This window comes from Solea solea, chromosome 17, assembly GCF_958295425.1.
Source record: "Solea solea chromosome 17, fSolSol10.1, whole genome shotgun sequence".
NCBI lineage: Eukaryota > Metazoa > Chordata > Actinopteri > Pleuronectiformes > Soleidae > Solea > Solea solea.
Genome location: NC_081150.1, coordinates 5,244,098 through 5,265,909, shown reverse-complemented (window position 1 = coordinate 5,265,909; position 21,812 = coordinate 5,244,098). Strand labels below are relative to the sequence as shown.

At 40.6% G+C, this 21,812-nt stretch overlaps 1 protein-coding gene across 7 annotated transcripts in view; it reads right to left on the bottom strand.

Moving 5' to 3' along the window:
• Positions 1-20,911, bottom strand: part of LOC131444150 (centrosomal protein of 128 kDa) — a 42,189-nt gene extending 21,278 nt beyond the window's left edge. For 2 of the 7 annotated variants that reach the window (XM_058614327.1, XM_058614331.1), the window contains exons 1-16: positions 20,490-20,910; positions 20,154-20,313; positions 16,437-16,523; positions 15,596-15,728; positions 15,313-15,431; positions 15,083-15,174; positions 14,158-14,230; positions 13,551-13,673; positions 10,845-10,928; positions 9,016-9,090; positions 8,720-8,867; positions 7,071-7,210; positions 5,750-5,821; positions 5,293-5,478; positions 1,176-1,364; positions 261-680 (exon numbers count right to left, since the gene is read on the bottom strand). In XM_058614327.1, coding sequence (XP_058470310.1) covers positions 261-680; positions 1,176-1,364; positions 5,293-5,478; positions 5,750-5,821; positions 7,071-7,210; positions 8,720-8,867; positions 9,016-9,090; positions 10,845-10,928; positions 13,551-13,673; positions 14,158-14,230; positions 15,083-15,174; positions 15,313-15,431; positions 15,596-15,728; positions 16,437-16,523; positions 20,154-20,313; positions 20,490-20,509 — 2,121 coding nt within the window. In that variant the 5' untranslated portion in view covers positions 20,510-20,910. Of the gene's footprint in view, positions 1-260; positions 681-1,175; positions 1,365-5,292; positions 5,479-5,749; positions 5,822-7,070; positions 7,211-8,719; positions 8,868-9,015; positions 9,091-10,844; positions 10,929-13,550; positions 13,674-14,157; positions 14,231-15,082; positions 15,175-15,312; positions 15,432-15,595; positions 15,729-16,436; positions 16,524-20,153 lie in introns of all 7 variants that reach the window. The other 5 variants (XR_009233692.1, XM_058614330.1, XM_058614328.1 and 2 more) reach the window with 5 other exon arrangements.
• Positions 20,912-21,812: the final 901 nt, after the last annotated feature.

The window sequence follows — 21,812 nt, the reverse complement described above, 5'->3', positions numbered from 1 at the left end:
ACCAGCACCTCTTAAGTTCACTAATTAACAAATCACAATTAACAAATGATGTCTTGCATAATTTACATAAAAAGGGAATATGTGCACACTATTTGGGACCAGATGTCAAAAAAACAGTAAAGACATTGGGAACAGTCTTTATAGTAACCAGGTGCTGGCTCTTGCTACATATTTAACAATAAGACTAGAGATTGGCGACATCTAACTGGAAATCTTCCTTTCACTGCCATTTCTATTTATAGAGAAATAAAGGGATCTACCTGTGCCTCCTTCAGGTGTTCCTGCATTTCACGATCTTTCTTCACCCTGTTGTCTTCCATCAATGACTTCAGGTTGTCCAGTTCCTTCTGATGCACCTCTCTCTCAAGCTGCAACTGTTGCCCCAGTGCTGCCCGCTCCTTCTGTGCCACTGTCAGCTTCATTTGGAAATCTGAAGCACCTTTCTGGAGCTCCTTCCTGGAACTCTCCTCCTCAGCTAGCCGCTGAGCTAGCTGTGTGTGGGCTGCAGTCATCTGCTTCAGGGCAGCCTGAAGCTCAGCCTGTGTGTCCTTCTCTCTTTGAGACCTACGGGCTTGGGTGTTGACTTGTTCCTCCAGCTTCTGGTTCTCTTCCCTTAGTCTGGCTTGGATGGTAGCCTGATGTCGAGTCTCTTCCTCTAGAGCAGCTTTAGTCTCCCTTACCTATGATTACAAGTAGGATCTTATAATAGCTCTTTTAGGACTCGTTGCTCAAGACTTTTGTACATACTCTTTTTTTTTAGAGCCTCAATCTGAAATAGACAAAATCCTCTACAAATGTTCAGCCATGTTAATGGTTAGACAATTTAGGAATATTGATGTGAATGTAACCAACAAACAAGGACAATAAATGCATATCTTGCCAGATATACATTTCAAATGGCACTACTTCAGTGTTTGCTGACTCTTACTAAATTGTTATCGTCATTAAATAACATCCAGATAGTGCTGTTTATGGTAGTAGTGTGATTGATGTCTTCCTTGAAAAGCTGATTAACTTGTCTCGAATCAATGAACTGGGGTTTTAGAATACAAAAAGTAGAAATACATTGTTCAGTGTAAATCCATGGTCTATCATCCTATGAGCGAAATTATTTTTTTTGCTTCCCTAGTGATTGAAAGGAAAAAAAAACTATTTCTGGATACTCATTCCCACACCTCCCGAATTTCCTGCTCCAGTGACAACTGCCGCTGGCGGCTCTCGGACAGTTCCACGTCCTTGCGATGGAGTTCTTCCTCGCGCTGGGCCAGGCGACCTAGGATTTCAGAGAGCTCTCTGCGGGCTGCCTCAATCTGCTGGCTCAGCGCCTTCAGTTGGGCCTGTGAGCTCTCCTTTTCCCTGGTTGCCTAGGGGGAGCAAGAGAAAGCACAAGAGTGGGGGAGAGGAGGAGTGAGAGGAAATGAAAAATGACAAATGAAGAGGAGGAGGAAGATGGTGTACAAAGAGGAGCTCTAACAATAATGATGAGAGGGAGAGAAAGAGTGACAGAGAGACAGAGGGAGAGGAACATATGCAGTAACCAGCTCTTGCACTGATAGGAAAATGCTAGCACTCAGCTCCCTGATAAGGGACAATGGTCAGGTCTGTTCAAAGCAGATTGCTTCTAATACTCTGGCTTTGACTGGAATTTGCAAAGACTTTGCTGTAGCTCAGAACCTAATCATTTAATTGAGCACTTGATTCTCTCCCCTAATTCATTAAGGGGGCAGAAATTATTCTGTAATGAATTCATGTCACGTTGAGAATACCAGGTGGGAATCTGTCCGTCTGTCTCTCTGTGAGGCGCGAGACTGCTGACTGTGACTTTGGAGGTGACTCACTCAGTTCAAATGGGATGGAAATCACTGGGAGGTGACTTTCCAGCTAACCATCATAGTCAGCCATTAATTATTCAACTAAAGCACAGCTGCTGTAACATAGCAGGTGAGGGTACTCAAACTACTTGACTTCATGTTTGGACCAATACATTATTTAGGGGGTTTTAATCTGACTTTGATATAAATCCCACATCCTGTATGCTATTAAGACAAGTGTGAATTCAAATTAAAAGAGCAAGGCACGACTATGCATCCTCTTTGCTTTGTTTAGGTTGAAAAGCAACATCAATAAAAAAAACGTGATTATTACTAGTATGTTTTCATGGGTGTTCAGTCGCTCTGAATAGCATTGTCACTATTTGAAACAGAGACCAGTTTCCATCCCTTCATCATTAGAGGGCTGCATGTAGCCATACAATGTAGACCGCACAAGAAATACATTTATATAATGTGTTCAAACAGTATAGAGGATACTACGTTTGCTCATATCCAAGTCCATTTCAGCTATAAAAGGTAATCAAGGCCTTGGAGCAGAAAAATCTGTATTTCCCCAGTGATGTTTGAGCTTTGTAATGTTTTTATTTCTTTGAAATAACGTCATGAGATCTAAGCTTGTCCATAGAAGCTTAGATCATGACCATTATGGCAAGCATTTCACTACTATAAGAAAAAACTACAGCATAGCTACACAGAGCTACAAAAACATGTGAATTGTAGGAACCTGACTTCTACATCCACTGATGCACCCTGACATCAGTGTTTTTTCCCCAAACTACAGGGAGAGTTTGGCTGCTATGAATTTTATTTTTGCCTCACCCCCTGAGGTGGCACTGGACATTACTCTGCTACTGGGGTTGAGAAACGCATTCCAGTACAAACTTTATTGATTACTTCACTTTTTAGAATGTGCTGTCAAAGTCAAAGCAGTCAAGCGCGAGGTAGAGACCACTGCTAAGAAAATGCAGTGTAGAGAGTGTGAAGTTCAATTGTTGTTAAAAGTGCAGCCAGGTGACTCGCTGCCAGAACGTTTGAGACAGAGCTGCCTGATGTCGGCGAGTAGTTAAGTGGACTCACATTTGTGCTGCAGTTGCTCAACAGTGTCAACTTATACACAGTCAATAACTTGGTAGTGGATTCTGTTGATTCTGCAAAAACTCAAGAGAATTTCTAAAACTTTTCAACAGGAGGATCTGATGACTAAGAGGATTTCATTGGCAATTCTGTGATGGTTCAGCTCCAGCCAGTGTATAATAATAATAATCACAGTTATGCATGACTGGTGTCAGATGTTTATGTTTTTACATTGTGCATTTGATACACTGTTTGTTGTGCATCAGAGATGGGCAGCCGCCAGTGTGTCCTTGCCACACACAGTCTAATTTTATTGTTCCTGCTACAGTTTTTTTTTTCTATATAGATCTCATCCAATCCTATTCAGCACCATGGACAGCGCAGCATCATCAGTGCTAAGCAAGTAGTCTAAAAATACAATATACTGGGAAAGTAATTATCCGACACACCTGACCTCAGTAGAGCTGTAGCCACCTTTATTTAACTTCCTGACATATACCCCTGACTATTATTTTATTAGGATCCTAAACTTCCCACAATGCAATTCAATACCATTTCTGATATCTCTCTGCCTCCCGTTTTCAAACCCCATACCTTCAGTCTATAAAACAAATTTCCCGTTTAAAAAGGTGTCCGGTTCAAGCAAAAATAACAGGTGTGGGAATCACAGTAATCACAGACTATGATGCGATCACAATAGGTTGCTCATGAATTGATTCTGTGACACCAGATATGTTGTAAGACAATCGTCCACAAAACATCAGGCTATCTGTGTAAGCGAAGGAGAAAAGTTACCACCAAAAAGGCAAAGAGCAGGCGCTGTATATTGATATTATGTATTCACTGCATTGTGGCGTTCATTTCACGGAACTGGACAACCGAGATGAAACATGCTCTACCAAGTTCATAGAGTCACTAGACCACACACATGCATATACTATGTGTGGCATCTTTCCATTGTATAAAAAAAACAAAAACTAACTATAAATGAACAAAAGGCAGAACAGATATGGGGTTAAAAGGTCTTGAGAAAGTACTGTGAAAATTATGTTTATGGAAACTAAAAGTTTAAGTAATGCATAAATGCACAGTGATGCAATGGCTGAATGGTTAGAATCATTAATTGTGCATCCATCTGCAGCAACCTTGTGTATTTTGGCTCTTTCACTGCAGCAAGCAAATTCAGGCAAAGGTAAAACCTATGCAATGAGGTGCTTAAAAAGTCTAACCAACCAGTTTTTTGTGAAACTGGGCACATTTCAGAACTTCTACTTAGTAACAATCAATGTATGAGCAAAGATCTTTGTAAATAAGTGATAATGACAAAAACAGTGGACTATGCAGGCTCATTGCCTTGCTCATGTACTTTACTTTTATGAGAGAGAATTCTTGCAGATTGAGTTTTCTTTATTGTTTTTGTTTGTCCCATCACTCTTGTAAAACCTGAAGTGGTCCAACACTTTTGACTAAGCATTCTGCCTTGCCTGTCGCTAGGGACGCAATGATTATAGATTTCGAGGAGAAAAACACTGTTTTATGATTATAATGAATTGTTATTTTTCAACCCTACTTTATTGTGAATTACATAATATTTTGGAAAGTGTCCAAAAAAAAAACTCTTCAATCACTGCTACTACACTGAGACTGCAGATGACAGGTTTATGATTGATTCAATACTTTGCGTGCTCAGTGCTTCATTTAGCAACTTGGGCCATTGTTTAACTAATGTAGCTGTTGATGTCAGGTGGCAGGTGGCAAGTGTTAACTGTGTCATTCTGTGGCCATGTAATTCACTCTCCATTTTGAGAGTGTAACCAGAAACACTTGGTGTAGCTGAGCCTTAACAGCTAAACAACCAACACGTTTTGTTTTTTTGCACAGTTAATTGTGAAATCAGTTAATAGTTGCAAGTCCCCACCTACATGTTTTAACATAAATACTAACATTTAATACCAATGTATCACAAAAGAAAGTAATAAAAAATATTCCAGTTCATGTCATCAGGTTTATTTTAAAGTCTGAAAAAGCTACAGAAGAGTCTACCTTAATGTTTTAATAGGATAGTACATTATATAAAATAGTGGACTGAATTTCAGGTGTATAAATAGTTAAAATGTAGAGCTAACAATGGCAAATAATTTATGTTAGTAATGTACTTCACTCCTTAATATAATATGCAGCAAAATATCATATATCTTGTATCTTGCTATTGTATTAATATATTTTTATAAAGTAGAATAGGTCACATCAGACTTCCAGTGAGTTGCTTAGATGGAATTTTTTTTTCCCCACAGTAAAAACTGCGATCAGCAGTTAGCAGCAGTTATACAGAAGCTACTTCTGGCTATGGTGTCAAAACCACTGTAATGAATGCATCTCAACTAACCTGCGAGGCCTTGTCAGTATGGAACTGAACCTGGGCCTTTGCCTCCTCCAGCTCCTTTTGCATTCTCTTGCACTTTGCCCTCCACTGGCGCACAGCCTCCTGGGCCCTGGTCTTCAATTCATCTTTGCTCCTTGCACTCTCCTGCAGTAAAGCCTCCATGTCCCTCCTCTCCGCCTGCCCCCGGCTCTGGAAGGAATGACTGAATGTATCAATAACAGGTATATTCATACTTTATAATGAGAATCAAACGTTTTAATGATGGGGTGTCTCTTTAATGTCTTACTCTGAAAGACCTCATTAAATGCAACTTTAGTTTTTCAGTTCTTTAAAATTGTAATTGTGAGAAGTTGAGGCCCAGACAAGCCACTGAGTGCAGCATAATTCAAATTATCACCAGCAAAAATAACTACTTGTTTTAAATCACCAATGCCTTGCTGAAACAGGGACAAAAAAATACCTGTATCTCCCTTAACTGTTCCAGCATTCGTAGCTGCTGTTGCTCCCGTCGCGCCAGGTCTGATGATAATTCCTGGTGCACAGAAAAGAGAAAGGTCAAGGACATGTGCGTGTACTTGTATTAGCACAATGGTTTATGGGTGGGGAAAAAAATCAGAAGGGAGAGAAAAGGGGACATGTGGGTTTGGAGGAATGGGTTACGGACAATGGCAGAAGAAACAGCAGACGATAAAAAAAGGCTTGATCGATTTTAAGAAAAGATAAACAGTAAGGTTGTATTAGAGCGAGCGAAAAGAAGAGAGCAGACAAAGACTAAAAGGTCAAAAGAAGGTTGAGACTGTGTTTACATTCTGCTTACAATTGGATTATCTACCACGCTGAAGTGAAGTCTGAGAGGAGAGCTGCACTGGATTAGCTTCATATCCACAAGAAAGTCACTTTGAAGTTTCGAGTTTGATTGAAGTCTAAACTAAGGGCGAATAAGGTTACCATGGTACCATTGTGGTATGATACTGAATAAGACTGTCAGTTAGGAATAATAACTTATAGCCTGATTAGTCATAGACCTATTAAGCTGTATATGAATTCAGTCACTGAGAAATTTAATCTTTCTACTCATTCTCCTCATTATACTACATTTTTGCTCATTTACCATGAAAATGAAACATTTCAGACAACTATTTTCAACCAGACATAATAACCATATGACAAGCCCTCTGGTGATACATGCTAACACCCACTTCATCTTTTAACACCTACATAACAATAAGGGGGAGTGTGGGAGTTTTAACACATTTTCAGTGAAACATTAGAGATTAGATGAGTGTGCCCAGGTTTCAAGTTTAGTGATTCCTCCTAACTTTACACTGATACCCAACCGTAGCCTTGAATAGTCCAGCTCGGCAAGGAGATGTGTTGTTGTTTTATTTTTAGGGATAAAGGACTGCCAGTTGTCTTGTGATCTCTGATTCCAACTGTCACTTCATCTGACAATTTTCAAGTGGCATGGATTTGGTGGAGGATGCCACCACGGATGAACGGCGCCCTACCAACTGAAACAACCCTGCTCAGTGTGGGAATGCCACTCTTGTGGCGAAGTCAAAAGCATGTTTATGTTTCAGTTGAGAGATCCTAAATATTTCCCATTTAATCAACATTGCAAATGAATGGGTGAGTAGAAAACAAACACAACTAAATGAAGTGACAATGAGCATTTGCTAAAGCCACCAAACAAATAAAATGTACGAATATTAAATTCAAAATACAATATAACAAATTATCATATTACACTATTTCTCTCTGTCTCAGACATACACACACACCTCCACCTGAAAGCCAAGTTTGACCCGTTCCTTCTCCTTGCGCTCCAATGCTCTCTTCAGTTCCTCAACCTCACCGACAACAGAGGCCTTGCACAGCTGGATTCGCAACTCCGCCACTTCTTTTTCTAGGTCCGAACGATCTAACACATATAGGTGCACACGCATAAACACAAACACAGAAGTAGGTTGATGTTCAAAACTGACCACTGTAGGTGGACACATCAATAGATTACATTTTATGTTGGTTTTGCCAAGCTTGCAGTTAATCCGCCACATGTCACCACAGTCAACCATATTATGCAGCCGAAGGTTAGGCCCAAATCTGACCCTCTCTGCAGAACCTGATCGCTCAGACTGCGTTCTGTTTTTGGGTTTAACTTCAGTCACACTGGCTGGGCCAGTCTGAGAATGACATGTAATGTGTTTAGCACAAATATATTGTTTTTTATTTCTCATCTGTGTTTGTATTGACCGACATTCACACTGCACTTGTCTGTAAACAATATAAGCAGTAACCATGGTAACAATCTACTTGCCAGGAACAGGGTTACACAAACTCTGTGTAGCATCAGCTTTTCATAACTGCATCAGAATTGGTTCACTACAGTCACAAAAATGTGACTCAAGCCACACTCTTACAGAGTGGACTTCCTTTTCCTTATCCTTGAACCTGCCACCTTCGGGCAAAAGAAAGCAGGAGTGTTTGCACTCCTGCAGCAGGACTGAAGACAGTGTGCGGTTTTAACCATGCACAGTTTCCAGGAGCATATTGAAATGAATTTATTTGTAAAGTAAAAAGCACAAACATGTCAGTGCATCTGCTCCATGATAACAACAACCTGGAGGAAATATTCAGCATCTTAAAAATAAATCAAGCCCAGGCAACATTTTTCAAGTAAAGATGAATATTTAAGCAGATCTGAATTTTGAATCATCTTCACCATATGCCCCTGAATTTTATGGCCCCTTCTTTAATATTTTGGAGGCTTACATGCATTGTTCATGGTCAGTCAGTTCACTTGAGGTTGACTAAGATCTTATATATGTGAACAGACTATAAATTGAGTTATTATTCAGTTCAATCTTTATATGATTCATAACATACGTTATATCAATGGAAATATATAAGGGAAAGATTTTTTGGGGGGTGTGATATATATCGTCTACGATAGTATCTTAATTGTTGTTTTAATGATGTGCGAAATCACAATATCAGAGTATGTCGAAATCATTTTGCACAAAACACAATCTCTACCAGCCTCGGAATCGACGTTGTTAGATTTAATAGTTAAACGTGGATCATCCTCACTCACATGGAGGTGGCTTGGCTTCGAAAACACTAATTGTTGTCCTAAAAGCAACATCTTTACAAAAAAATGTTAAGTACAGGGAGATAAGATTTACAATTTTACAATGTCCTTTCACTGTCATTATCCTTGCTATCCCTTTATCTGATCTCCGGGCTCTCCCTTATAGTCCTGCATTTACTCTTTTCCCCACCGTTCTGTAACGGTATTTTGATTAAGAATAACAAAGATAGGCAGCTTCTTCACAGGTTACACAGTTGTCAATTTTACCTACATCCCAGTCCTTTCTGTCATGTTTATATTCCTTTCCTCAACTCTTGAGTCCATAGGTAAATTCAGTACCTTGCCCTCTTAGTCCACCTCTTCCCTCCAATCTTTCAGTATGGCTGCCGTGTGCGTGAGCAGTAGCCTTGGAAGTTTCAACCCGGGCCCTCTGAAGCTCAGTGTTATCGTTCCTCGTCCTCAGCAGTTCACCACGCATGTCCTCCACCTGAAGATCACACAGAGAATCACGTATGACTGTGTCTGACAACTAAAACAACAACACAGGCCAATTTCTGAAAATTCTCTTTGTAGTTCCTCACAGAGGTTTACTGAATGTCTTTATTTACAATCAGGTGCAGAACCCACAAACAAACCTGCTGAACTAGTGACTCTCTGCTGTCTTCTGACTGATCTAAAAGCCTGCGAGCTCTCTCCAGATCCTGCTCCATCTGAGGAGACAACAGGAAGGTCAGAAAACACAACAATAGACACGTACATAATTGATGTCTTAAAATACTTGAAATAGAATGAGGAACATGTACTGTATATTTTATTATGTGTAACACAATTATGAACTAGGAGTTTAGGATATTGTATAATTTAAAGGATAAATATACAGCAATCGGGAAGATATCAAGAAACGCAATGACCTATGTGAATATTCAGCACAGCACTAATATTATGAACAGAGAGTGATGTCACACTCCTTCGCTGTGTCTTGTTGTTAGACTCTCTGTTTTGGGAGCCAGTTAGGCAGTTACATTTGAGCACCACAGACAACGTCACACTCTGTATGTATAACGAGTGCACAACTTTCACTCGGCCGTAACAAGAGACACAGCGAGAAACGAGTCGCTCGGAAGCAGCAGTAAGTAGGTCAGTGTCAGCTAAAGGCAACACTCCAGATTTACATCCACAAAAAGCTTGTTAAGTGACTACAAGGGTTAATAATGGTATGGCATTTCCATGATATACAAAAGGGCTCCAAAGTGACTAGATGCTGGCCCTTCACTTCCTGGACATGTAAGTAACATGATGAATACAGTGAGTTTTCATTCATTACGGTTTTCCTTGGTAAAAAACAGCTAACTGGCATTAGCCGTCGGAAATAGCTTTTGCTTTGGTCTGACATATCTGCTCAACTGCAACAAATAATGACTCTCAAGTATTGCAAATTGGACTGCTGTATAAAGCCAAATTACCGATATCAGTCAGTCAGTCATCATCTACCGCTTTATCCTCCACCAGAGGGTCGCGGGGGGTGCTGTGCCAATCTCAGCTACATCGGGCGATAGGCGGGGTACACCCTGGACAGTTCGCCAGTCCATCGCAGGGCCACACACAGATAGAGACAAACAACCATTCACTCTCACACTCACTCCTATGGTCAATTTGGAGTGTCCAATTTACCTATCCCCACATTGCATGTTTTTGGACTGTGGGAGGAAGCCGGAGTACCCGGAGAGAACCCACGCACACACGGGGAGAACATGCAAACTCCATGCAGAAAGGCCCTTGTTCCAACCGGGGCTCGAACCCGGGTCTTCTCGCTGCAAGGCGAGAGTGCTAACCACTACACCACCGTGTGGCCCCAAATTACCGGTATGAAAGAATTAAATTAATTCAATGTAATATCCAGCTCATATATTAAGAACCTATATGTCAAACTTTTAAAGTGTAGTTATTATGTATCACAAACAGTGTTTTAGTCCAATAAACAAACACTCTTTTAAACGTTATTTGAATGGAGCGTCTTTCATCTGAAAACCGGCTCTGTCAAGCAATACTATCAGACCTGTCTGCCACCACCCTCCTTATTTGCTCTGCCACTGTATACACACACTGTGTTTGTGTGTATACAGTGGCAGAGCAAATAAGGAGGGTGGTGGCAAGTATTTATTCCATCAAATTGCTGAACCACCAGGTTTTTTGAGCAGCAGAATTCACTTCTGAAACTTTTTGTGGCGGCTCTTAACCAGCACAATGTTGCTGTTCCCTCGGTCTGTCTAAACATAAAATAAATCACTTCCTGTGCGCAGCGTGGGAATGTTGCCAGGTGGCAGAAGATCTAAACATAACAGCCCTGACAAACACAGTGAGACTCATGTGGAGCTGATAAGACTTACTCAGAATTGTGTGAACTCATCGCACAATGGTTTGAACGCAAGTTAGACCCTACAGTTTTAAGAACAAATCAATTTACCTTGGACTTCTCTTTCTCTGCTTTCAATAACCTGGCTGTAATGGCCTCTCTCTCATGGGCTTGGACTTGGCGCCTCCCTAAAGTCTACAAAACACAAGCAAAAAAACAAAACACAGGATACAGCATTTGTTATTAGGAGCTCACACATGTACGAGAACTGTAGGGATGCAACATCAGAGGTGCTGTTGCATCACAGTGTACCCTGTCTCTACTTCCTGGAACCTGAAACTGGCTTTACGGTTTGATTTGTACATGAGCTTAGATCCCACTCAATCCAACTCATTCTGAGCAGGCTGTGGTGATGAATTGCCGGCTGCTAGCAATAACAGCTACCCAAGTGACTCATCATCTATTTGATTCACATCACAGCGGGTCCATCGGTGGGGAATAAATGTGCCCTCTGCTCTCCCTCCTCTCCTGCTCTTTAGTAGTAAAAGAGATTATTTTCCTCTTCATTTCCTCATGCTTGTTTATTTACCCTTAATTTTTGGACAAATGCATTATTTCCCATCGCCCCAGGTCCTGCTGGTGTCCCATTAGGGCACTACAGAGGAGTGGGATGCAAATGAATTGGTAGCCACCATCATTACACAGTGTGTTGAAAAGTCTATCTGGAGAGGGTTATCAATCTGGGTACAGCTCCACAGTGCCCCTCTGTGGTCTAAAGTTAAATTGCAGCAGACATGATTGATTAAAAGAGACTGATGCCAAGACACTGATTAGCTCATAAAACACTGTCCTCCACACAAGTAACCCAGATATAAATATTCAGTTATTTAAAATGAACAAACATTATGCTGATGATACATAATGTGAATCACTCTTGTAACTAAATTGAAGAAATAAATGTATGCAAGCAATAATACAAGCCAATGTGTTCCAAACTGACAGATGTGCATCTCTCAATGAGCCTACACCACGAGGCTGCAACCAGTGAGAGCACTCTCATTTGTTAATGCTTTTAGGCAGATATGTGCCTAAAATGAAGGAAAAAAAAAAGAAAAAGACAAGGAAAATCACACAGTGAATGCCCAGCAACCATTTGTACTGCATCACAGCAATTCCCTAGGAGTACTTTATAGCCTCATGATGAAGCAGAGCAAGAGGACCGGGTGACACAACAGGGAATGAAAGAAGATGGCAGTGCATTAGAGAGAAAACCCTTCAGTGAGACAATGACTCAGTGCTTTATTTTTGTTCCATATTCTGACTGTATTCAAGATGATGTAATGGATAATACCACAGTAATAAATCACTGTACCCAACTGTGTGGAAGATTACTAATCACACTGATCAAGTTAGTGAATTTGGCTGGTATCTGTTCTGAATAATAACCTTTCACATCAAAAATATTTCAGCCATCATTTCAATGTATTGGTACCAAAGCTGGCAACCAGAACAGTAACAATAAACTATTATAAACTTGAGGTTTGAAAAATAGTGTAAATGTCCTACTGACTTAATGTCCCTTGACATTACTCAATTACTCCTTAGTCCTTGATTAGACCTGCTGCAAAGTGCCAAAAATCAGAGCACATGCAGCGTCTTTCTGACTGACATAGTTAGCTGATGTTTCCTGTCCAGCAACCAGGCAGTGTAGATAGTAAATGCAATTGTTTTTGATATTGTAAACTGCCTTTGAGAACCTTTTAACAGTTATTTAAATAAAATGCATTATTGCTGTTGTTGTTAGCACATTGCTTACTGAGACAGCAGAGAGCAAAGAGCAGTTCTCTGTAACTGTTAAGAATATTAATAAAATTATCCTTTTGTGTAAAATTTTGATATTGTGGTAACCAGACACTAAGTCTGAGGATCATGAAACATTTCATCCTTTGGGGACCATGAATGCTGCATGGTCATGCATCAAAGTTATATTCAACACATTTTACTGAATGCAATGATTTCATTACACTTGAAACTCAGTCTCACACCTGTGGAATGACCTTCATCAGACAAAATGCACTCCAACTTTGAAAACAAAGACCAAATGAATACTTAATGCTTCATGATTGATATTTTCATTTTTAAATCAACTTTCAAAAAAGCTGCTCTACAAGTACAGCTGTTGGTGAAATCACACCAGAAAGTATGAGTATGTTTGGCCAATTATCCTTTGTCTTTGTAGCATCATTCGGGATAATACATCTAATGAAACATTTGCCTAGAAGTTGAAATATTGGCTTTTCTTAATCCTGCACTTAATGACTAACAGAATTTATAATCATCAGTAGTTTTTTTTCTTTTGGTGCTTTTTTCCATACATCATAATACTTCTTTTTGTCATTTACTGTGTTTTTTACTTCCATGTTCTGCTGTGGTACTGATGATACTTTGCTGCTGGAAACTTGAAATCCCTAATGAACTAACAGACACTGATTATCTATTATATTATTGGAAATAGTACCGGCATATTTATTTAAAAAAAAGTGTATTCAAGTGTATTCATGTATACATGTCCTGGCTTCTTGCTTACTGAACCACTATTTTGCATTAATTTGTGAAATTCTGGCCATCCCTTGTGTATTTGATATCCTAAATAAAAACATTTGTTTCTATCTTCCCTGTCCACTGAATTTATGTGGTTTCATATTTTCTCTTCAATGTTTTTGGTTTTATTTATGTATGTGAGTGAACTTGAGCGTGTCAACAGGGAGGTGTGGGATGGAGGGATCTCTGTAGACGCGTGGTGGCATAGAGTGTTACCTCCTGCAGCTCGTCAGACAAGGCCACCCGCGGCTCGGGCCTTCTTTCTCGCTCCATGCTCCTCTCCTCGCTGTGCATCTCTCTCTCGAGCTCCTGCAGACGCCGCTCCACGCGAGACGACACCTGCAGACAGTCAGACGAAGGGACGCCTCAATTCCCACAAACAACAGTGGTGGGGTAATGGCACCAGTATATGACAAGCGTGGGTGACAAAGATATATTTAAGAACCATATGCAAAATGTCTGGGTCTCATCGGGAAGTATATATAAGTACATACATACATATATACACACACACACACACACACACACACACATATATATATATATACACATATATATATATATATACACATATATACACACATACATATACATGTATATATATACGTATATATATATATATATATATACACACACAAGTTAAAGTTTTGTGAAAAAGGAAGAAGTTGGTGTGAAGCAGTCTTTTATTTTAAAAAGCTGCATGCACCATGCTTTGTACTTCCATCCATCAAATCACTGTGAAGAGAGCTCTTTAAAGTCACACTGTGTCCACCTTTCGTGACACACTGCCAAAAATAAATTTGTAATGAAATACACAACTCACCGTGTCTTGTCTTTGGGAAGTAGCCACATGCCCTGTGAGCCTCTCCATCGCTCGCCTGGTGTCAATATCAGACCTATGAGAAATAAACCATTCAGCAGCCTGGAGATATTCACACAGCAGTTCTCAGCGGTTTTGAAAAACCCTACTCCAAGACATCAGAATGCACACGCAACTAAAAATAATCATGCAGCTTCAAACGTTATATGTAATATGGCCTTGTCAGCAGCCCAAGGACAGAGAGCCTTTTTTAATATCTTCAAAATGTCAAATATTAAGGCATGTTCCCGAGAAAGTGTTTTTTGCTGTTGGATCTCTTTAAGTTTCCTGCGATACCTTTATTATTTCCTCATAAATAACATATCAAGAAATCTGAAATCCATGCATTTCTTTTCAAAGCAAGCAAAACCTATTTATAAACAGTGGATATGGAAAGTACAATATGAGATCAATAACCTGCACTGCTCCAAACCTGAGGCAGGACTTTGAGTTGGTGTACAAAATAATGCAGAATACTGTTTTAATTGTGGGGATATGCTGCGAGTCCACTTACACTTTGTGATTTATTCTAAATCAGTATGTACTAAATTAGTAAGCCTTATCCTTACCCAAACTGTTGGTAATTGGCAATTTAAAACAGGCAGACAGAAATGTAATTTAGCGTTTAATTCTAATAAAATATAATGGAAAGGTAGTCTTACAAACACTAATTTATCCACTTAAAATGCAAAATAAATACAAAAAGAGATACATTTTCATTATGGCGGCATCTAAACAAAATAATTAATTTCTGCCATTTTATTCTGTTGCCAAAAGACTGTTTTCTGATAAACAACTGCAAAAAAGTAGCTTTTATTCAGTCCTTAAAACAGAAAAATAGTGACTGATGAAAAAAAAAACGGTGACTGATGCTCAGGCTCTCAGATACCTATTCCTCTTGAAGACTTCTTTGTCCAGGTCTTCAGACAGTCTCTGCTGGTCACAACGAAGATCCCTCAATGATTGATGCAAAGAGTGAATCTGTTTAAGACCACAGGTACACAGTAAATACAAAATATAGGACACATGCAAGACTTATCAAAGCTCTTTACATTATGTCAACTTTCTCAAATAAGGAGAAAGTCACATGTGGTTACATTGGTGTGTTGCATCACTTACATCTTCTTCTGCCATGCTGACATCGTTGAAGCGAACACCAACAGACTGTGACCTCGGCCTTCTTGTGGCAGTGCCAGTGTAGTCCTTCAGTGGAGATGTGGGGTAGAAACGGTGGCCTTCTTCAATTACAGACAAACAAAAGTTACAATAAATCAAAGCAGGTACCAGAGCTTCTGAATGCTGGTGGCCACTTTGATAAATGTCTGTTCAACCAAACACAACACAGCAAACTTCACTAAAAAGGTGCAATACAGTTAGCAAAAGCCTTTTTGTGTCACTATACCTGACCCAGAGCCGCCCTCCAGCTCACTGGTATGTAGTGTGGAGGCTGATGCAGAAGCACTCCGAGCACCATTGGATCTGCTCAGCCTCTGGGTTTGCAGCTGATTGATCGACTCCTCCAAGTTTTCTCTGAGCTAGTGCAGGAAAAAAAATGATGAATTAACCAAGAAAACAGAAAATAAAATACAGCTCCTGAATAAAATAACACCCCTGCAGATGAGGACTAGAGGGTAAAAAATAAACAAAAACTGCATGTTGAATAAACAATATGATAATTAACTGTAAGTTCACTTGTTAAATAGTATTTTGAGCAGGGTTTTTTCAGAAGTACTCATCATATTTTATGAGATGTACTGCTCTAAGCAAAATTCTGACAAGTCCCTTCATGGAAAACACACACTGTATTTGCACTCAATTTTTCATGGCTGAAGTTTGTGCATAACTACAGGAAGTGAGATGGCAAGAAACGAGTGCAAGAGAGGGTGAGATATCAAAGTGAGGATATTCAGTATTTAGTTTTTTCAACACAAAAGCCGGAAAAATTGTATTTTGAATAAGAACTCTACATTAAATTAAATTAAATTAAATTAAATTAAATTAAATTAAATTAAATTAAATTAAATTAAATTAAATTAAATTAAACATAACATGAACTTACTTTAAGCAAAACAAAATCTGTGTTTCACTAACGAAACATCTACAATACATATCCAGTGTCAAGATTTTTAAAAGCACTGACAACAAGCATTTGAAGCAAATCTGGCATCTAAACATGGCTGCATATGTAGTAACAAAAGCAGCATCAAACCATATGTAAATACACAATAGAGCAGGTTTCTCACCAGTGCCATGGCCTCAGCCTGATCATCAGTGTGGTCCCTGTACTGCCCCAGCATCCGGTCTACTTTAGTCAAGTTTCTACTGGTGTCCTGACAGAGAAAACAGCTACTGATTATCAAATATTAAAGGAAAATCTCAAAAGATATATACACATGGCATACACTGCTTGAAATGAATGGTTATTGTTCCTCGTGCTAGTTTTATTTGGCCAAGAACATTCCATAAAAGGTAGATAACTGCAACACCATCATACCACAACTACTTAAAGGGGCAGAGAAATTAATAAAGAATTGGTTAGAAAATTGCAATGAGAGACATTGTAGCTGGATTTAAATTACATTTGTTTAATGACATAAGAGAGGATTTATTCACAGAAATTGAATATGCTACCCATAAGTATGTTTATACTAGTGTAAAATCACTTAAAGGGGACATATTATACCCTATTTCCCCCATTAAAATAGTTCCCTGGTGTCCTAATGAACATGTCAGTGACATGCCTTGGTCAAAATACCATAAGGATGAAGCATCATAGTAGTTCAATAACCCTGCTAAACCCGCCCCTTTCAGAACGCTCGGTTTTCGTGCAAGGTCCCTTTATATGCAAATGAGACACAGGCAAACACACACCCACTTCTTCCAGGGGGTTTCTGATTTGTCCTCTTTACAGCTCTATTCGTCTCCCCCTCCCTCCACTAGCTCTCTGACAATATCAACATGTCAGCGAGAGTGCCGTCACAGGAAGAGACGTCCTACATAAGGATCGAGCCGAACACTGTCCAACTGTAAATCAGTTAAAAACACTTAGGAACAGAAGATCAGCGGTGACACAGAGAGTGCAGCACCGCTGCACAGAGAGTGCAGCACCGCTGATCGCCACCGCTGATCGCCAGCGGCGCGCTGAATAAACTGTATGTTGCTGTATCAGACCGGAGACTGTGCTCCGGAGACCTCACCACCGCTGACCAGCTCCGGTGCTCCGGCAAGCTGGCGATCAGCGGTGGCGATCACCGTGTAACGCGCCACCGCTGATCGCCAGCGGCGCGCTGAATTAACTGTATGTTGCTGTATCAGATCGTGTGTTCGCACCACTTCACATCAGACTGCAAACAGCGGTCGCCGCATTTAGTCAGGGGACGTATTTCACCGACGTACAAACACACACATTGTTAAGAAAAGATCACATAGAGCTCATAACTGACCATTCTGACACGTCCTAATTAAACATATTTGTTCAGTACGTCCTCCATGACCGGAGCACAGACTCAGTCTGATACAATCACATAAAGCAGCTGTTTATGCAGCTCGCCGCTGACGATCAGCGGTGCTGCACTCTCTGTGCAGCGGTGCTACACTCTCTGTGTCACCGATAGCCTAAACTGCCGCTGGCGATCAGCTGATCGCCACCGCTGATCGCCAGCGGCGCGCTGCATAAACTGTATGTTGCTGTATCAGACCGGAGACCTCACCACCGCTGACCAGCTCCGGTGCTCCGGCGAGCTGGCGATCAGCGGTGGCGATCACCGTGTAACGCGCCACCGCTGATCGGCAGCGGCGCGCTGAATAAACTGTATGTTGCTGTATCAGACCGGAGACTGTGCTCCGGAGACCTCACCACCGCTGACCACCTCCGGTGCTCCGGCGAGCTGGCGATCACCGTGTAACGCGCAACCGCTGTATCAGACAGTCTCCGGTCTGATACAGCAACATACAGTTTATTCAGCGCGCCGCTGCCGATCAGCGATCGCCAGCGGCAGTTTAGGCTATCGGTGACACAGAGAGTGTAGCACCGCTGCACAGAGAGTGCAGCACCGCTGATCGTCAGCGGCGAGCTGCATAAACAGCTGCTTTATGTGATTGTATCAGACTGAGTCTGTGCTCCGGTCATGGAGGACGTACTGAACAAATATGTTTAATTAGGACGTGTCAGAATGGTCAGTTATGAGCTCTATGTGATCTTTTCTTAACAATTTGTGTGTTTGTACGTCGGTGAAATACGTCCCCTGACTAAATACGGCAACCGCTGGCCGCAGTCTGATGTGAAGTGGTGCGAACACACGAACACACGATTGCTGACTTTATCCGGCACATTAGCTTCATATATAAAATCCTCTGTAAAACACTGTGCTCCACTGTGCAGCCACCAACAGCACACTTGTCCCGCCACGTTGACATAATACCGCTCTTCCTCCCTCGCCTGCACTCTGGCAGGGACAAGGTGGAGCTAAGGTGGAGCTTGCGAAGTAAACGTACTGGTGGGGCGGTAACATTCGCGGTGAAATGCGCATGCTGACGTCATAAGCGCAGGGAATTCAACATCGAGCGTTTTATCGCCTATACTTACACTAAGCGGAACCACGAAAACATGACTGAGTATTGTTTTTCCACACTTTGGCGACTGGTAGGGCCCCCAGAGTCCCAAATATCAGTATTAAAATGGTTAAAAAGTTGATTTTGCATAATATGTCCCCTTTAATAAAAACAAAAATGGCTGGTGTTTGTACCAAAGGCAGGGTTTCTTTAGGTTTGTTGCATTAAGGTGGCTGCTATGTTTCTACAGCACCCTGAGCACACAATCCAGATAGAGCATGCATTTCACATTTTGAAGTGGAACCTTACAAGGCAAGAATGACATCCTTTATGGTATGTGAAGGCCACTGTAGTTACCTGATGTGCTTGGAAATGGAAGTGGTGAGTGGAGGATTCCTCTGACAATCGAGTTTTATTTTACAATTTTATTTATTTTTAGAATTTTATTTACATCAATAATCCAGGTAGGAGGGATGTTTTGTATAGAAACCAAGAAAATGTTTATTTATTTATTTCTATTACTAGTTTTTAGGTCTCAGGATAAACATAGTGCAAATGGAGCAATTGAACATTTTACTAAATTATATTAATTAAATGTTTTGGGTGTGGTATTAAAATTTTACATTTGTTCAATAAAATGTTTAGGTTTTTTTCATTGTCTGCATAAACTTCTCAGGGTCTGTGTTAGCAGTGAACCCAAAGCAATACAACATTAACAATATATACATAAAGCCTCTATGACTCCCAGAGGCCCTCTGAGTAATTACCAAAACATTGTGGTTTTCCTAGTATTCCTAGAGAGAGATAAGTAGGTTATGTGTTGCATATCTGTTTATTGTAGCTTTATTGTCCAGACTGCAGATGAAACTTGGAGCTGTGTGGTGACGGAAACAGCAGCACTTGTGATTGAACATGCAGGCACATAGTCCAGCATCTGTTCAGGGGGTACTTGATTGCTGTTGACTGAGCATGAACTTTTTCCATTTTATTTTTAACAGTAGAATCTTTTCCTGAAACTTTTCATTTTATCCACAGTGCTGCTGTATGAAGCTGTCTCACTTTCCTTACAGTGTGTGCTTCCGCTGTACTGAGAGAGAGACTCAGTTGATACTCTTGGAAGTTGATCTCCTTTGATAATGATTTGAATGTAACAGTTATGTAAGTAATGAAGTACAATGTTAATTATTTGTTTATGTATTGCAGGTCATATAGCAATTTCAATATTCAACAATATTATTGCATTTTATTTCCTCAATATCGTGGAGCACTGGTTATAGGGAAGCTGTACTAATATCAGGTTGTGTTGTGGCACAGCATGAATACATGCCTTATCAGTGTGGAATACACTACATTGATTGCTTTTAAGAGTATTTTTAAGAAGATTAACTTTGTGTCGGATGAATGAGTACCTCTAAAGTGTTCGCCAGGGTGTTGATCTTCTCGGAGATGTCTGCGGCTTGATCGCCACCTCCGCTCCCACTGGCTCTGCCCCTGTCCCGGGCAGGTCTGCGGTGGGCTTCACGCCCCCGATGCCTGTGTCCACGGGTCCTATCGTACGAATCCGAACCGCTAGATGTGTCCATAGTTTGAGTCAGGTTCGCAGGAGTAGTGACAAAAAATGACCGATTGGGCAAAAATGACGGTTAGTGTTGTGTCCTCGCTTCGTCGACGCAGGACGTTAACTGTTTACTAATCAGATTAACAAACAGGGTGGGACAGTCTTGATCTTTTTTTACAATACATACTTATCATAGCAAACTGACATATGAGCTCCCTCATCGTCGAGTCAATAAGCCGCAGAGGCAAAAACAAACGTTCTGATTAGGAAAGCACTGTCCTGGGATGCACTGACTCCCTCACAATCAATCACTGCCGTGGACATTGTTGAGAGTGATGCTCCTCCTGGCTAGCAACAAGTGGCAACTACTGTGAACGATAGCAAGCTAACACAAGGCTAGCCAACTCATTTAGCTCTAAAATAGCACCGTAAAGCTACAAAACACCACGTGTTAAAACAGAGGAAATACTTGCATGCGTTATAAATACTTAAAAAAAGAAGATATTGCGAGTGTTAGCTCACAGAAAAGTAAGCATCAGCTTCTCCGTACTATGGCAACTTGAACTAGCCGCGTCTGAGCAGGAATCACAACAGACCCCGGCGACCGCAAAGGACGCTGGGAAGTGTAGTATGTTCACAATGGAGCGGTGAAGGAATTGTGAACATGTGAACTACATTGTCCAAAGTTATGCGATTGCGCCAGTGCTGCCGCCCTTCAGTTCGAAACGCAACACTGTGTGGGGTGGGAGCTGCACTGACTACAACAGAAAAACACAGCTGGGAAGATCATTGGCGCCCCCCTCTTTCCCCTCTCTCCCATCTCCCATCCACCCCTCTCTGTCCCCCCCACCCAAAAAAAAACAACAACTTTGGTCTCTGAAATTGCTGCTACTGTTTACTACAGTTTTTCTTTTTTACACTACTACATCACATCTCTTGCACACTACTTTTTGTTGCTAATTTATTTTATTTTTATTTTATTCTATAACATGTCTTTGAAGTTGCTGCTGTTTTTATAACTTATTTCTGCTCTATGAAAACATCTCTGCACAGTTACTTTTTGCACTGCACTGCTGCCTGTGACATCCCTGTGTTTTATCTTGTTTTGTTTTGCAATGTTAGGCAATGTTAGGTGATGTTTTATCTGTTGTGGGTATGTTGTGGTATAGCCAGAAACATACTTTCAATTCCTCTGTATGTCTAGTATATGTGGAGAAATTGACAATACTAAATCTGACTTTGACAGTTGTTTTCCTCCTTTGTACAAAGAAAACGAAATAAGGTAAAAGAAAAGAAAATTATTTAATTTACAATGACGTCACATTGAAATGACTACTCTTCATATCCCTAATTAATTAGTGCAATTAAGATGTTTTCCTGCGCAATAACCATGTGCAATAATTGTGTGTCACTGCACTTCTCCTTTTCTGCCCACTTCCAGTGAGGTGAGCATCATTAACCTATTATTTTTTTTTATGTAAGATAGGTTAAATATTTTGTTACTTCTTTA